Source organism: Phascolarctos cinereus, unplaced genomic scaffold, assembly GCF_003287225.1.
Source record: "Phascolarctos cinereus isolate Bilbo 61053 unplaced genomic scaffold, phaCin_HiC Scaffold_2;HRSCAF=192, whole genome shotgun sequence".
NCBI classification, from domain to species: Eukaryota; Metazoa; Chordata; class Mammalia; order Diprotodontia; family Phascolarctidae; genus Phascolarctos; species Phascolarctos cinereus.
This window is the reverse complement of record NW_027555625.1, coordinates 122,053,500-122,072,400: the sequence shown is the minus strand read 5'-3', so window position 1 is coordinate 122,072,400 and position 18,901 is coordinate 122,053,500. Positions and strand designations below refer to the sequence as shown.

Genomic DNA, 18,901 nt, shown 5'->3' with positions numbered 1-18,901 from the left:
TGGCTCGGTTTACAGATGGGCAATCTGAGGCCCTGAGAAATTAAGTGACTTGCTGACCTAGCTGAGATCTAAACCAAGGACTATGGACTCTCAGGCCAATCTCTTTTCCATGTGGAGGCTTTTCTGAGCTCTGCTGAGATTATGTCACTTTAACAAAAGGAATACAGCCCAACATTCCTTCTCTCATCCACTAGAACGCCTAGTATCACTTCCAAGGAAACCGTTCTGGTCTGCATACGTTTATATCTATTTCTTTGCAGGACAAAAGGAAGTGCATCGTGTCAGTCTAGTTCGAACAAGGTTCTTCAAACAGGGTAAGGAGAACAACGGAGTATGAAGGTTATCCACTACTGACCTCCCAACTTTCTTTAAGTCCCAACTAAAAGCCAGCCTTCTACAGGAAACCTTCCCCTCTGAGTTCCAGTGTCTTCCCTCTGTTATTTCCTATTTATCTGTATATAGCTTGCTTTGTATATATTTGTTTGCATATTGTCTCCTTCTTTAGGCTGTAAGCTCCATGAGGGCAGGGACTATCTTTTGCCTCTCTTTCTATCCCCAGCACTTAGTAGGCACATAGTAGGCACTTAATCTATGTTTATTGATTGCTTGAATCAGATCTCACTCTTTCTAGGTAACTGCTCCATCTTTTTTTCCCTAATCATATATAAACAGCACTGGAAGCCAATATGTGGCTTGGTGGAAGAGTGTTGGGCTTGGAGTCTGGAAGACCTGAGTTCAAATTAGGCCTCAGATACTTACCAACTGTGTGACCCTGGGCAAAAGTCACTTAACCTGTTTGCCTTACTCTAGCAGGGAAGAAAATAGTATCTTTGCCAAGAAACCCCCATCAACAGTATTGGCATGGTATGGTGGGCCATGTGGGCATGAAGAGTTCACTACAACTGAACAATAGAAAAACAATATAAACAGCACTGCTTGGCTAGGTAACTGTACCTGCCTAATCTGTTCAAATGGAATTAGGAGGAGAACAGAAAAGGCCAGTCAGGAAGACAGAATGTCTGTCTCCAAAGGTTTAATTTTCTTTTTTCTCCCAGTTGGAAAAGGTTTTTAAAAAGGCAGCTGGGTAGTATGGTGGATAGGGCACTGAGCCTGGAGCCAGGAAGATCCAAGTTCAAATCCATCCTCAGACAAACTCATCAGCTGTGTGATCTTAAGCAAGTCACTTAACCTCTGTTTGCCTGTTTCCTCAATAGTAAAACTAGGATAATGATAACATCTACCTCCCAGGGTTGTCGTGAGGATCAAATGAGATATTATCTGTAAAAGCACTCAGCACAATGCCTGGCACATAGTAGGTTTTATATAAACGCTAATTGTTATTATTGTTATTATTAAACATCACTGACTGGGTCATGGAGATGTATAACAGGGATCAAAATGAACATCAAGTCAAATGTACAATTATTAGAAATAGAATATTGAAACATGGAAAATGCAAGAGTGATCTTTGCTCAGACTCCAGGAGGATTTTCATCAAGGAGATCAGGATTAAATAACCAGAGGGATAGTTCAAACTTCTGATTCCCTCCAACATTCACTGTATTGGTTCCCTCATCATTATCCAAATGAAATGAATTGAATTTACCCATCAAGTGGAAGATGTTACATGAGTATACTCCTATTCAAAAAAATAAAATATAAAGCCATGATAAAACTGATCAAAGAGTGATTATCGGCTTTTAAAATTCCTTTTAATAATACATCTGTCTAATAAATTTAAAATTCCCCTAAACTCCACAAAGCACTCAACTGACAAAATCCCACGACTGTTCACGAGTGTACACATCAACATTGGTATAACAGAAAGAACATGGGATTTCAAATCAAAGAATTTGATTTCAAATCCAAGCTCTGTGACATCGGTCAAGTCCCTTCCCCTCTCTGGACCTTGGTTTCTTCATCTCTAAAATGTGGAGACTAGATGACATGAAGTCTCTTCTTGCTCTAAATACTATGATCCTAGAACAGGGGTTGGGAACCTGTGGCCTGGAGGCCACATATGGCCTTCTAGGTCCTCAGGTGCAGCCTTCTGCCTGAGTCCAAGTTTTGCAGAACAAATCCTTTTATGAAGGGGATTCATTCTGTGAAGTTTGGATTCAGTCAAAAAACAGCACTTGAGGACCTAGAGGGCCTCATATAGCCTCAAGGCCATAGCTTCCCCACCCCTGTCCTAGAAGGTCCAAAAAATGATATGTGTTGAAAATACAAAGATATTTTTCCTATTCTTTCATAGCTTGCAAAACAAAGACTTCCATTCAACCACATTTGCTCTTTCATGTTTCCTGGTAGAATAGTAATTGTCAGTGGGTGAAAGATACCTTCCCCATTAGTTGAAAACACACCTTTTTAAATAGCTTAGATACTTCAGTGGCGCCAAGATCTCATCAATGTGGGTACAGAGCAGAATGTGCAGCATGGATTTTCATGCCTCAAGACTTGGGGCAACGTCCTATACACGTGTTAGATTTGAAGTTAGGAGACCTGGGTTTGCCACTTACTATCTGTATCATCTTAGGCAACTTAAACTTCCCTGTGTCTCAGCTGCTTCATCCATACGAGGATGAGATAGGCCTAGATGACGTCTAAGGTCCCTTTTAGCTCTAAATCTGTGATTCTCTGGTTTTCTGGTAAGTCTTCCATAGGGCTTCTACAAACCACAATAGGAACATCCTTCTATTTCTATTAACATTGTGGAGTCTGTAAGAGTTCAATGGAGCCCAGAGGATGGGAATTTGTTATCCCTTACTCAATATATGACAGGCCCAACTCATTTTCCAGTCATACATCTCTTTGAGGATATTTTTTATGATGCATTTTGTATGCAATTCTTTGTTGGCAATATGCTTTAAGATACTTATGCTCACTATGCAATTAGGTGGCACTATAGTACACAGAGTGCTGGGCCTGGAATAAGGAACACTCGAGTTCAAATCCTGCCTCAAACAGTAGCTATGTGACCCTAGGCAAATCACTTAACCCTGTTTGCCTCAGTTTCCTCATCTGTAAAATGAGCTGGGGAAGGAGATGGCAAACCACTCTAGTACTTCTGCCAAGAAAACCCTAAATGGGGTCACAACATTACTCTCTTCAATGCCCTTTGGCCACTGACTTCATCTTTCATGAAGAGTAGATAACTTTATTCGAAAGTACAAAGAAGATAGCTCCTGCATACTAGGGGAAACAGACAATGCCATATTTATTTTTAATTACAGACTAGTCTATAAACTCGATGGAAATAACATGTGCCATAACTGACGATCTAGGACCAATGTTTGTAAATAAATTATTGGTGAAAGTTGGGTTACATGTAATGTAATTTTACATTACATTTCTTTATGTTGCTACCATTTCCCAACAGCTTATAGTATTTATTTTTAACTAGGATTTTATATGGCAAATATTTATGAAAGGCTGTCTGAAAGTTAGACTACTTTTAGCACAGATGTCTGATTTTAGCATGTGGATTTGCCTCATGCTTCAGAGTTTTTATTTTTAAAATAAGAGCTCCAATAACACAATTGCATTCCAGCTGATATCTCATTCACTTCTTTGGTCCCATGACCAAAGGTCTACTCAATTCGCTCAGCATTCCATCATTGTTTATTTGATTGAGTTAGGAACCAAATGTAAGTTCTGGTCATGAAGTTGTGCGTTTTTCATAAAATGAAATCATCACAAACTATTTGATGACTTCTGGAGGGATTATAAACATCTAGTCTAATCCTCTCAATTTACAGATGAACTCAAGACTCAAAAGTCACAAAAGTAGCAAATCTTACAGCTAGGATTTGGAGTGAGTCTTCATATTTAAAACCTAGTCGTTTTTCTTCATTACCATGCTCTTTGGCCCCACTTTAAGAAAGGGTCAAATAATGGACTTTCAGCCAAGGACCAACTTAGCTAAGTGTGCAAAGACGAACACTTAGTTCTTGGCCACAAGAGTTGTCCACCAGGTGGTCAACTTATTTGGCGGCCATAGCATTTCATGAAACCTTCTACTAAGGTACACAAAGGTTTCTATTTGCATGGGTAGCAGGATAAAATCACAGCTGCTTTGACACATATAGTATGAAGTCTATGGTGTTTCAGAAACATTTATTTTTGTGACTAAAGCAAGATTAAAGTCACTGTTATCCAAAATCCAAACATAAACCTTAAACAACTGGTCATCTTTTGTTCTTCTTTTAGCAAAAATACAAGACCACATAATATATTTAGTTAAAGAAAAAAAAATAAACCTTTCAAAGTATATTCAGCCCAATTGCTTATACTGGCTACATGCAGAATACTCTGCAATGAAACATTCTTTTAAGGACAATAGCCCTGGGAATGTTCAATCATTAAAGATTCCATTATCCCAACAATACTGAGTAAGGCATTAAAGTGAACCAATGCATTTTATTAATATTTTCCAAAAAAAGTTGAAACAAAAGTATTGGTTAACCCTTATGCAAGAAAACAAATGAATAAGAATATCTCATTCCCCAAACATTCAAGTTAATGAAGGTTTTACTATATATCTATAGTTCTGTGCAATGATAACTGATGGTTATAATGACTACCTGGAACTGCCCCAAGTTCCTGAAATATAATCTAAATCAGTGGTTCTCAAACTTGTTGGTCTCAAGACCCCTTCACATTCTTAAAAATTAATGAAGACCCTTAAAGAGCTTTTGCTTATGTGGATTATATCTATTACTATTTTCCAAATTAGAAATTTAAAACATCTTAGCATTATTATGAAAATAGTTTTGAACTCAAAGACCCCCCTAAAAGAGATTCAGGACTGGACAATACTTTGAGAACCACTGCTCTAAATCATAAAAAAAGATGAAAAAGTGTAATTTTAATTCAGTGTATACTGTTTCAATTAATCAAAAGCTATCACTTGATAACCACTGGGCCTATAAAAGAGCTTGAAACATTATTTATGATGGGTTTAAAGGAACTGAATCAAAACAATCCAATGACATAAAAAGTAAAATATTTTCAAATCACAAATGACAAAGACAGAACATAGGTTAGAGAATGGAAAATTTTACATTATTTGCTTTCTATCTTTCTCCCTTATATGGATATTCTCCTAATGATGTTATATGCCCGTGAATCATAGAACATCACGATCTCATAAAAATCAAAATTGCAGGTGTCCCAAAGGGCAATCAAAAGATGCAGTTGTGGATAAAAGAAGCCCTCAGCATGTTGCCAACAATGACCTGTGTACAAGAGGTAGCATAAATCAGTGTTTGGCACATTACCTGGCACATGTCATTGCTGAGTTGTTTCAGTCAAGTCTGACTCTTCGTGACCCCACCTGATGTTTCTTGGCAAAGACACTGGAGTGGTTTGCCAATTCCTTCTCCAGTTCATTTTGTAGATGAGGAAACTGAGGTAAACAGGGTTAAGTGACTTGCCCAGCTAGTAAGTGTCTGAGGCCGGATTTGAACTCAGGTCTTTCTGATTCCAGGCTGGGCACTCTATTCATTGCACCACCTAGCTACCCCTACCTGGTACATCATTGGCATTTAATACTTTTGTACTGACTGAATATATACATGCCCAATCTCCCGGCCAACATTCCCACTGTGTGGGAATACAAAGACAAAAGTGAAATAGTTCTTACCCTCAAGAAGCTTCTATTCTAATGGTATCTAATATTACATGCCTCTGCTAGATTGTAAACTCCCTCAGGGCTGACGGGGACTGTGTAATTTTTCATTTGCATCCCCAGGGTTTAGTATTCTTTGTTGTACATTTTTTCCTCCAGACTTGTCATTTCATCATTATGGGAAACTCCCAATGTGGAGACACCCTCCATCTACACAGATCAGCACCTGGTCTGTCACTTACAATGTTAGAAAGGTGTGTGGGGCCCTGAGAGGCATCCGCTGACATGCCCATGGTCATAGTGTAAGTGCATCCAAGGCAGGATCTGAACCATGGTCCTCCTCACTCCAAAGTCAGTCTTCTATGCAGCATGTCATACTTCTCCCTTCTGACACATGTACTAGACAATTCATAAATACATTCCTGTGATGCACTGAAAGAATAACAGATAAACAGTCCAAGCATGCCACAAGGTGCCTTTTAAATAGTAGAGGAATTGAAGACAAGCTTTCAGGCTCTATGGAGGCTTTATGGAAAGACAGAGGAGGACTGGCCAGGTCAAGGTGCTGTGGAGGGGCTGCGATGTGCGCCTGTGGGAGCTGCCTCCATGCCAACCAACTCACAGATTCGCTGAACTATCTTCTCATCAGACCCTCAAGTTTACAGCTAGAACAACACGGGGTCAGACTAGCACCACAATATTTCCCCTTCCCTCCTATAAACGGTCTTCCAAACCACACTGTTTACCATGGTATTGGTTGTTCCACGAACTTGCCTCACAACCAGAAAAAAATGCCCAGGCTCAAGATTTGCTTTGCTTGTCTCTCTAGTCCAGGTCCTATGAATCATACCCTGAAAGCCCTAATTATAACACCCAAAGGCCTGCTATGCCGACGAAAAACATTTGTCATGGTTCACATTCACTTGCAGTGTCTGCGGACTGCTTGTATACGTGCACGAAAATATTCTCCTCTTGTGCTAAAATTGTCACGCAGAACACTGCATGGAGGTGATAAAATTACAGCCCTGGCAGGCCAAAGTAAAGACATTCAGTAGCATAATTAAGGGGATGAGTTTTACCCCTCTGTTCCTAAATCTGAATTCTACCAGAGTTACAAGGGCTAATCTTCCTTAAGACTTATCTTTTTCTGCACATTCCCACTACAACAATTTAGTAGAACACTAGGTTTTCCTGGACGAATAACTCAGGTGTAAGGTATTTAGACCCAGAAGGGACCTTTGAGATAGATCATCTAGTCCCATACCTTCATTTTACAAGGGAGGAAACTGAGGCCCACAGAGCATGAAGCGCCTTGCCCAAGGTCACACAAGTTGTAAATGGCAGAACCTGGATTTGACTCCAGGTCAAGCATTCTTCCCACCACAGCACATCAAGAGCTGCCAGAGTGAGAGGAAACCAGAGTATCACCCCAACTGACCTCTTAGTACTTATCAGCTTCCGCTGCAGCTGTGTTATACATTAAACCTGTTCATCTCCTGTACCTTTTTGGAAGTAGAGTCATTAAAAAGAGGTGAGAGATGATGCAACAGGCCCCAAATGGTACCAAAGTAATCATCACAAAAGGGTTACAACCTAATTGTTTACTACCCTCTTTCCAACTGAGGTTCAGGAACTGAAACTCAAATATTCATTCCATCTCTACAGATGAATCACCTCTCTGATCCAGGGTTATCATGGTTTCAGATACCATAGTGGTATCTTAGTGAAACAAAACACAGCACTTGGGAGGTTTTTAAAGCTCAATAAACCGTCACTTAGCTGCTTTGGAGTCTCCGACATTTATAACAATGTCATCTGTCCTATTCTTCAGAAACAGTGTCACAATCTTGGCACATGAATTTACAATGGCAAAATAAAGTTATGACACAGGTTTGCAGAAACTACAACAAGCACAAAATCTCCAGTGGTATTCAGTTTATTGATTTTGCAAAGTTTTTTTTTTTTAAGATCACTGCCAAGAAATGTAATAAAAGAAATTGTAAATAGCCTTTACTTTGGGAACTCTTTTTGTTTCAAATTTGATAAAGTCATATCAACAGGATCTAGAGTGGAGATTTTTAGTAATATCTCCAAGTCAAGGTTACCTTTCACAGGAAACTTTAAAACTACCTCTAAAGTAAAAATTCCTAATTGAACAGTGAGAATTTAGCCCCACTGTAAAAGTGGTGATGTCACTACTTATGGGGTTTTTTTGGACACACACACACACACACACACATATATATATATATATATACACACACACACACACACACATATATATATGCATATATATATACACATATATATGTACATATGTATATATACACAAACACACACATAAATAGTCCAAATACCTGATGTAACAGCATTTTAAAAGTTCAAATACTAGTTTCAAATCTCTCTATGGTTTTTAATCATTAATTAATTTTTAGTTTTCAACATTCACTTACATAAGATTTTGAGTTCTAAATTTTCTCCCCCTTTGTCCCTTCCTCCTTCCTCAAGATGGCATACAATATGATATAGGCTCTACATATACATTAATATCAAACATATTTTCACATTAGTCAAGTTATAAAGAAGAATTAGAACCAATGGGAGGAACCACAAGAAAGAAGAAACAAACAACAAAAAAGAGAGCAAATAGTATGCTTCGATCTGCATTTAGACTCCATAGTTCTTTGTGTGGATGTGGATAGCATTTTCCATCATGAGTCTTTTGGAGTTGTCTTAGATCCTTGCATTACTGAGAAGAGCTAAGTCTATCAAAGTTAGTCATTGCACAAGGTGGCTATTGCTGTGTATGATGTTCTCCTGGTTCTGCTCACTTCACTCAGCATCAGTTCATGTAAGTCTTTCCAGGTTTTTCTGAAGTCTGCCTGCTCATCATTGCTTATGGAACAATAGTTCCATTACATTCATTTACCACAACTTGCTCAGCCATTCCACAATTGATGGGCACCTCCTCAATTTCTAATTCTTGGCCACCACATAAAAGAGCTGCTATAAATATTTTCGTACATGTGGGTCCTTTTCCCATTTTTATGATCTCTTTGGGATACAGACCTAGAAGTGGTATTGCTGGGTCAAAGGGTATGCACAATTTTATAACCCGTTGAGCATAATTCCAAATTGCTCTCCAGAATGGTTGGATAAATTTGTAACTCCACCAACAATGCATCAGGGTTTCAATTTTCCCACATATTCTCCAACATTTATCATTTTCCTGTTTTGCCATGTTAGCCAATATGACAGGTGCGATGCGGTACCTCAGAGTTTTGTTTGATTTACATTTCTCTAATCAATAGTGATTTAGAGTATTTTTCAATGACTATAGATAGCTTTAATTTCTTCCTCTGAAAACTCTCTGTTCATATCCTTCAATTGGGGAATGACTTGTATTCTTATAAATTTGACTCAGTTCTCACTATATTTTAGAAATGAGGCCTTTATCAGAGATATTGGTTGTAAAAATTGTTTCCCAGCTTTCTGCTTCCTTTCTAATCTTAATTGCATTGGCTTTGTCTGTGCAAAAACTTTTCAATTTAATGTAACAAAAATATCCATTTTGCATTTCATAATGTTCTCTATTTCTTGTTTGGTCATAAATTCTTCCATTCTCCATGAATCTGACAGGTAAACTATTCCTTGCTCTCTTACTTTGCTTCTTACTATCAGCCTTTATATCTAAATCATGTACTAAAATCTCTCTATGGTCTTAAAAAAAAGCCCTAATCTGCTATGTTAGAAGCTTATAGTACACTTCATGATGATTCTATACATTTTCACTGATTGTCCTCCATGCTTGGAATGTTCTTCTTCAAGTCCCATCTAAAATCCCATCTTCTATAGAATGCTTTCCTGGTTCTCTTAATTCTAGTGTATTTCCTCTAAAATTATTTCATCTCTTTCTTTCTCTGTCTTTCTCTCCCTCTTTCTCTCTGTATATATAGATATATGGATAGATATAGACATACATATATATATATATATATATATACATGCATTTATATGTGTATGTCTATATCTTGTTGTCTCTGCCATTAGACTGTAGCTCTTTCACATTAGGGATTGTTTTTGCCTTCCTTTGTATCATCACTGCTTAGCACAGTGCCAGGCACCTAAAAATGCTTCTTGATTTGACCACAGAATCAAATCAAACCCCCCATTTATAGTCTGTACTACACCTATCACCTTGTCCCATTTCAAAGTTTATTACATTTGACAACAACCACATAACTAGAGGCTTGCCAATTGAGGTTTGTAATTGCAAAGTGTGCTTTGGTTGCCTCTATATCAGAAGGTTTGGGTACTGAGGAATTCCTAAAATTTAAAAAAAAGAGAGAAAAAAAGACAGAAAAGGCTAGTCATCCAGTCAATAAGCCTTAATTAAGAGCTTCTTATGTTCTCAGCATTGTGTTAAGTTGGGCTGAGATACAAGAAAGGAAAAAAAAAAAGGTCTGCCCTCAAAGAGCTTATATCCTAATTAGGGTGACAAAGGACTATGGGTGAGATTATTTCACTTCTTCATCAGTGGGGGTATGGCTCCTTCCATTGATATAGGTTACACTTCTTTCAATTCAGAGTCTTCTTGAATTGCTTTGACAATTCATCACCTGGTGGTCAATCTCATGAAGAACCATACCTCTCTTTGCTAGCCTGATCCATAGAAAACAAACATCCCAACCCTGGGCCCATATACTGGCAGAATTTACACTTCACTGGCTTAGACTCCAAGAGGTCAGGATGTCTTCTATACCACAATGAGACTTAGGAAGAGAACTTGAATGGAGGAAAGGGTGAGATTAAAGAACACACACACACACACACACACACACACACACACACACACATACACAGGACTTAGTATGAAACACTAAAACCATTTATCAAAATTTGAAAAGTGTAAACACAAAGGCATTAAAAACAATGCTTCAAAGTGAAGTGGAAAAAGGGGTAGGGAGAAAGCATGTAAAAGGAAAATTTATACTAAATATTAAAAAATTCACTATTTATTGGAATTATTTATATATAGGATAAACTTCATATGAAGAAAAACTTGACTTGGAACAACACCAAGACTAATAGAGGTGAACAATTAGGTCAACAAATAGGTCATTCTCCATTACAATAAGCCCTAAATTCCTGATCTGAAAATTAAGGAGATGGATTGAAATGACTTCTAATGAAGTCGCTTTTACTTCTAAAATCCTGTGATCCTTTGAAATATCAAAGACTTAGGATTTCAAGCTAGAAGAGATTTTTAGAGTTAAAGTAGTATATCCCTCTCATTTTACAGCTAAGTGGGCAGTGGATAGAGCGCTGGGCTTGGAATCAGCAAGACTCATCTTTGTGAATTCAAATCTGGCTTCAAACACTTAATAGCTGTGTGATCCTAAGCAAGTCACTTCACTGTTTGCCTCAGTTTCCTCATTTGTAAAATGAGCTGGAGAAGGAAATGGCAAACCACTCCAGTATCTTTGCCAAGAAAACCCCAAGTGGGCTCACAAAGAATCGGACGTGACCAAGACAAATGAACAACAACAAAGTGTCTAAAAGGGTGGGGCAGCAAAATCCTAACTTCTAAAATAAACATCTCTCTCCTCTCTTTCCTTCTCTCCTTCCTTGCTCTTTTTCTTTCCCCCTACACCGAAAGATCCCCTTTGGGAGATTGGAAGATTCCCAGTTTTACACAGACAGAATAAACATCAATGGAGGACTTGAATATTTTCAGCCAGATTATTGAGAAATCATTCCCTGTTAAGGGTATCTTAATAGCAGAAGCTCATGTAATTAGAATCATAGAATGCCAGGGCTGGGAGGTACCTTAGAACATAGAATGTCAAAACTGGGAGGGAACTTAGAACACAGAACACACAGAATATCCTAGTTCGGCAGACATCTTTATGAATTATAAACTAATGCCAGCATTTATCAAATACACTACAAACTTTCAATAAGATACAATTGATGGAGCTTGAAACTTTCTCTCAAAGCAACTAAGCCTTGTTATAGTGGATATGACAGTGATTTGGAGCATGAAACAATCATTGGGATGGTGTGTTCAGTGGGCAAAACTTTGATAATTTCATTCACAGAAATTTATTTTGGTGAATCACAATCCTCATTTCCAATCTCCTTGGATAAAGACCCAAGAAAATAGAACATTGTGTAAAATGTTCTTTGAAAAAAAAAGTTTTCACTAAACCTTTGTAGTGTTCTTTTTGTCTTTAGTTACTCTAGCAACAAACTTAAGCCGGCTAGGAATTTCACCTTTGCAGTGGGAATCCAGTAAATATATGAACCTCCTGAGAAACCAATTTTTGAGAAAGCCAAGTATGGGAACCCTAACCTCAACTTGTTCCCTACTCACTATAGTGGACTGTAAATACCATGTACTTTAAAATGAAATTCACAAATGTTAAGTATTGAAGATTTAGAGAATAATCCAAACCCTCCCCCACAAAAGAGGCTCCACTGAAAAATGAGTTGTGTGTAAATTAAATTTGAGTATAACTTTAGGGAGGGATTTCATAATCCTTGGACATTTTCTTATTTCTGTTCATTTAATTCTTTTGAATATAAAAGTCTGATTTCCATGAAATATTTTTTCCCCAAAGGCTGAGTGGCATTATGAATGGAGAGTTGGTCTCAAGTCAGAAAGATATGAGTTCAAGTCCTGATTTTGACATTCTCTGTGTGAATCTGGGCAAGTCACTTAACTTTTCAATGTTCCCAGCCAACTCTGAAACTATACATTAATAAAAGTAATAATGGTTTACTTTTATATAGCACTTTAAGAATATACATATATACATACATAAAATACATATGTAAGTATATAAATTCATTTGATTCTTATAACCATATGAGATAGGTGCTATTATTATTCCCATTTTACAAACAAGGAAACAAAGACTGTGTGGTAAAGTAACTTGCCCAAAGTTACAAAGGTAGTGACTGAGACAAGACTGAATTTGGTCTTCTAGATTCCAAGTCCAGCACTCTACAGGTGGATCAGAGTAGTGCAAATAATAAATTCCCCTGAAATACTCTCATTACTCAAATTCTCACTGAATTTCCATTGGGCTGGAACTAATTATCATATTTTACGTAATGTATCCTCTATTTCACCTAGCTTTCATTGAGTGTCTGATTCTTTGTGACCCCATTTGGGGTTTTCTTGGCAAAGATACTGGAGATGTTTGCCATTTTCTTCTCCAGCTCATTTTATAGATAAGGAAACGGAGGCAAACAGGGTTAAGTGACTTGCCCAGGGTCACAGAGCTAATAAGTGTCTGAGGTCAGATTTGAACTCACAAAGATGAGTCCTTCTGATTCCAGGCCTGGTATTCTATTCACTTTATCATCTAGCTACCCCTGCCTCATTGCAAAACAGATGTCAATGTACTATAAAGGTGGTGTTCTCACTGAAGTGAGAAATAACAAGGAAGTCATAGGGCAGTCAGAAAAAAAAAATTATCCATGAAGCAAATGGATATAAAGTTGATTGTGGATAAAGGTGATGTTGTCGATTTACACAAGTAAAAATCTGGGAGCTTACACAGGAGTTTTTCAAACAACTAATGGTTAGAGTCAGGTTTGGGTTCCCTCTCACCCACACATAGTCTTCAAGTTCTAAAAGGATTAGATATTTTCTAATCATAAGAGAAGGGTAGTAAAGTGGAAAAGGTACTAGACAAGGGTGAGTGGAGGGAAATGAGCCCTAGCTTTGCCTTAACCACTACCTATGTGACTTTACATAAGTCACTTTTGTATGGGCCTCTGCTTCCTCATCAGTAAATGAGTGGATTGTACTAAATAATCTCTAAGGTCTCCTCCCAGTTCAGAAATTTTAAGATTCTAAGTTATGTTCAATGTTACCAAGTTAAATATTTGTAACCAAGAAAATGGTAGGAAAATATTTAAACCAGGCAGATACATCTACAGAGCTTGGGAAGGCATGTCTAAGATGGCATCCTTTCCAAAAGTGGAGAAAGTAAACCTTTAACTCCATCTTGAGATCCCCAAGTCTACCTTCCCCCCCAAAACTTAGCAGAAACTCACCTGTTCAGCTCTTATTTATGATTCAAGGCCCATCACTCAAGTCCTCCATCTTCTCTGAGGCTGTATAACAGATCACATCAATCTGTCCCTAACCTGAACTACATGGGTAGTCACCGTCAATGCTATGAAATGTGTTACTTGGTCATTTACTTACTTTTCATTGTTCGTTACTTATTCCACGTGTATTAGCCTTGTCTCTTCAACTAGATTATTAACTCTCTGCAGCCTTATATCTATTACTGCCCATTTCCCCCGGCCTTAATAAATACTTGTTTATTGACTGATGGAAGTAAGAGCTATCAAACCCTATGTGACAACAAAAATTAAAGAAATCAGTAAGATGTAAGGGAAGGACTCAAAGTCTCCAGACTATGGCAGTCTAAGAGACTACCCTGCTGGAAATTAACACTCTCTATACAATGATAGGCTGCCCCTCAGAGACTGCAGGCACAGTCCACCGGCCAAGAGCACACTATCCGCCTCTATATTTCCATAGGACTTGTTTGTCTCAGGCACAGTATCAAGAATATGGGGTCACCTCCATGCCATGAAAATGGCATCAGAGAGGGGCAGCTAAGTGGTGCAGTAGATGGAGCTCTGGCCTTGGAGTCAGGAGGACCTGAGTTCAAATCTGGACTCAGACACTTGAAACTTTACTAGCTATGTGACCCTGGGCAAATCATCTATCCCCAAATGCCTCACCAAAAATCAACAAAACAAAACAAAACAAGGCATCAGAGGAGTCATTGGAGACATGGAACAATATTCACTGGATAGAATACCCGAATGGTATGAAAATGGCATCAGAGGAGGAATTATGTGAGACATGGATATTAACTGGACATCACTGGGGAAGCATCATCATACATTGAATGTGAGGCTGCCATATTTTTCCACTTGGAAGGAAAAGGGCATTCAACCTCTATCTAGGCAAGGTTGGATCATATCTTCTTTTTCATTATTCTTTTCATCTGTTTCTCCACTTTAGTTTTTATAGAAGTAGACTGTATTTTTTACTCTTGAGAAATAACAATTTTTTAACAAAAGAAATCTTTAAGTTTTAAAAAGGACTTTCTGAGAGGTTAAGGTTATATCAGGATACTTGCCCTGACATCTAAAATCATATGAAGTTCAATTACTCATTAATATAATGTGCTCCTTTGACACAGAAAAAGGTACAGGTCTCTAAGGGCTAGATACATTTATGTTGGTCTGTCAAGGACAGTAAGGCTGAAGTGGCATAGATACCACCACAGTTAACTGTATACAGTTTCCCAGCATGGTCATTTAGGACACTCAGGTTTAACACAATTCCAACAGCTTCTTCACTGATGCTTACCCTCCAAAGATGGATCATAAGTCTTAGAGCTCGAAGGGATGGATTTTAGGGTCCACCTAGTCCCAATACATCATTTTACAGATGAGAAAAAGTACCTGAAAGGGGGCATAAAGCCCAGCTTCTAAAATGATGATTCCCTTCCCCTGCCTTGGGGGATGGGAGGTCCCAGTTTTACTTAGACAGAAACTTGCCAGGAATGGAACATTATCCCATTCTCTCAGACATCCCCCAGGACTAATTTAAGCACAGCCATGGGCAAGAAAGACATAGAAGGTTTTAAAATTTGCAGATGAAAGAAACCCTTCCAGTTAACCACAGGCTAGAAGAAAGAAACATTTGGTTTTTTGTTCATGGCATCAGAGAAAACTAATCACATTTCTGAAAATCCCAGTCCTAGAATGCTTTCTCCTTAAAGGTGGGGAAGGGGTCTCCCTTCTCCAGCCATAATTAGGTAAGGGGTTAGCTGGTGCAGCTAATTGCTCCAAATGTTTTTAAAAAGATAAATGAAAGATTTGTCACTAGTGCAAACCACTCCTTCCTTTTCTCCTTACTCTCTCCATCTGCCTTTTAATTTGGTTCTTTTAGAAATGGGTCTGTGTGTGTGTGTGTGTGTGTGTGTGTGTGTGTGTGTGTGTGTGTGTGTGTTGATGGAGCACTATTTTTTTTCATTCATAAATAGAAGGGGGGGGGGGAGCCAAAAAGATGAACCTGAAGAAAGATTCTGTAACAGGCCGAAAGAGAAAGAAATATACATAAGTGTGAACATATGAAGCACACAGTGTCCACGGTAGGGATAGAAGTATGCCCCTGCCAAAATCACTTCCCCTTCTCAGAGTCCCAGTTTGTTCATCTGTAAAATGAGGGGACTGAACAAGAACTGTATGGTCCTTTTCCACTGGAAGGTGGATGATAAAGTAAATTAATTACCCAGCTTTTTCATTCCTCATCTACATTTTTACTGGAGATTCTAAGATCACCTTGAGACTCTTAGAATCCAATATAAAAACCTGCAGTAAGGTGAATCCCCAAAGAGCATTCCTTTCAATAGAGCCTTGGAGATAGACAAGACACATACAGAATTCTCAGCTCCCAGAATCCAGGTGACTTTTTACACCTACGATCTCCAACTAAAGATTCTTTTCCTGTGAAACTTTATAAACTGTAAACCCCAGGACAGAGACTGTGGAATTTTTTTTTAACTTTTGTATCCTCACTGCCCAGAGTAGGGCCTTATCAGCATTAAACTTCTGTTCAGTGGAGTATTTTCAATTAAAATCATCAGTGCCTCTATAAGGTTAATTGTTTCCAAACCCAGAAGAAACAGTTCCTCTACAATTTATTCTTGTGTATGTAAGATCATTGCTTGTTAACAACTTTTGGCATTTCTGGTTATGCACCCCCCCCCATTGCTACTGTCACCATCCTATTACAGGTCCTCATCACTCCTTCTGGCCTACTGGAAAAGTCACTCCTCTCCCTGCTGCCAACCATCTTTTATCCCACTAGAGAAGTGATCTTTCTGACCTTCAGACTTGGTTACATTACTTCCCTACCCCACAGTCTTCTTCAGTAATTCCCTACTGTCTACAAAGCAAAATTCACACCCCAATGCCCTTAACAATCTGGCAAAGCTCTTTTCTAGCTTTTCTTATATGACTTACTACTCTTCACAAACTCTATGCTTAAGTCAAACCTGACAACTCTCTTTGCCCCCCAACATGCATTGTGTTCTTCTACATCCATGCTCCTCCCTATGTATGTAATGCCTTTCCCTCCCATTAGAGTCAGAGGCCCTAGATTCAGATTCTGACTCTAATTTACTACTTGTGTGACCTCAGGTGAGTCATAACTTCTCTGGACCTCAGTTTCCTCGGCTGTAAAATGAGGGATTTGCACTAGATAACCCCTAAAGTCACCTCTAGCTCTAAAGGACCCACTGCTCCTTTTGAATTCTTAGCCACACTCTAAATGCCTAAGTCAGATGTCACCTTCTCCCGAGATACCCTTCCCTTACCCCTTCTCTTGCTTGTCTGTTCCTTTTGTATCTAATACAAGCATCATGCAATATTGTGTATTACAACCCTTTATTGGTGTCTTATCTGTTTACTAGACTATGAGCTCCAAGAGAACAGGGGCCAGGTCTTAACTGAATTTTGAAGTTCTCCCATATTCTTAATGTAGTGATTTGAGCCTTAGTTTCCTCATTTGTAAAATGAAAGTGAAAAGGTCTGGATGGCCTCAAAAGCTTAATAAATGAGTTAATTGAATATATGTGTATTTTTAAAGGATAGAAGTAAACGAGCAGTACTTCTCGGTCAGTCCCTGCTATCCAGATACCTTATCGCCAGAGACGGACTTGAGAACCAGATCAATGAAAGATAGAAACAAAAACAAAACAAAACAAACAAACAAACAAAAAACCTCTCAGCAGCCTAACTCCTAAAATTGAAGGGTTTAAACTTCTCCTCCTCTCCCGGCGCCCCCCGCCTCACTCCCACCCCACCCCCTGCTTATTTCCAAGAACAAACTCAAAGGAAATTAGCCAGGCTCCTTCTAGAGTTTCATTCCTCTCCATTGTTCCGCCACCAAACCAATCTTTTCCCCAAGGAAACTCATCTGCAGAAAAAGATCTACAAACACCACAAATTCCGAGGTCTCAAAAATGAAAGATCAAATGAAAAGCATGAGACGAAAAGATCGAAAACAGAGGCAATTACGACTCTTAAAGTTCTTGGAGGAGGGAAAAGTTTACCTGAGAACGAAGCGGGTGGGGGTGGGGCAAAAATGTCACCTGCTCAGGATCTAGAACTGGAAGAGGGCCCTGCAGACCATTTCGTCTAATTTTCTCTTACAGATAGGGAAACTGAACCCCCAAAAGGGGAAGGGATTTATCCAAGGTCACACAAATAGGGAGTATCTGAGCTGGGCTCCAAATCTAGCCTCCCAACCCAGGGCTAGTCTCCACCGCCTTAGCAGCAGGATCCCAGTTCAGGGCACCCTATCTTGGTTCATTAAAAGAGTCAACATACAGTTGGTTACCTACACTTGCGGGAGCGGCGGGGGAAGAGGGGAGGGAAGACGCAGTCTTCCAGGGAGAAGGAGAGGGAAGGAGGGAGGTGTGTAGGTCGGTGTGTGTGAGCATATTCAAAGATGCCCGCACACAGATTTAAAGTTAAACCCCTTAGAAACCACCTCCTCTTCAGTGGCAGCTTTCAACTGGGTCTGCAGAAGCCCTTTCAGGGGGTCATCCCTGGAGAAGTGGGTGGACAGGGGGGTCTGCGATGCAGCCTGTCTTTGGAAATGAGGGCAGAAACGTCAGCCCCCGGGAGCGGGCTGCCTCCTTACCCTCGGTCTCCCTTGCCCACCGCCTCCCTAAGTGGCCGACTCTTGGTATTTGCAGCTTCTCTTACCACACCCCCGCAATGGGAGAAAGAGGAAGGGGCCGAGGGAGGGAGGTGAGTGAGAAAGAAAGAAGGGGACAGGGGAGAGAAAAGGAGAGGAAGTAAGGCACTTACCTAGCCCGATCAGTGCAAGCTCCCCCGCCGGAGTAACCATTTTCCAGGCAGGCGGCAGGCGCTAGAGCCTCCTGCCCCAACCTGCTGCGCTCAAGTGACTGAGACGCGGCTCGGTGCGGGGGGAGAGGGGGGAAGTAAGTGGGGCGGGAGGACAGGCCCTGCTCCAAGGCTCCCGTGTGTGGGAGAAGGAGTGAGCGAGGCAGAAACTCCTCTCTCTCTGTGCTCTCTTTCTCTCTCCGTGTCTCTCCTAGCTCTCGCTCTCTCTGACACACACGCGCACACACATACACCCCACCACCCGGCTGAGCGGAAATAGGAAGGCGGTTACCGTCACCTCTCCGCCACTTG

The 18,901-nt window shown here is 39.6% G+C and overlaps 1 protein-coding gene across 2 annotated transcripts in view; it reads right to left on the bottom strand.

Annotated features, from left to right (window-relative positions):
• TGFA (transforming growth factor alpha) overlaps nucleotides 1–18,682 on the bottom strand; it is a 126,712-nt gene extending 108,030 nt beyond the window's left edge. For both annotated transcript variants that reach the window (XM_020985339.2, XM_020985341.2), the window contains exon 1: nucleotides 18,554–18,682. In XM_020985339.2, the coding sequence (XP_020840998.1) occupies nucleotides 18,554–18,593 (40 nt within the window). In that variant the 5' untranslated portion in view covers nucleotides 18,594–18,682. The remainder of the gene's footprint in view (nucleotides 1–18,553) is intronic.
• Between the last annotated feature and the right edge of the window lie 219 nt (nucleotides 18,683–18,901).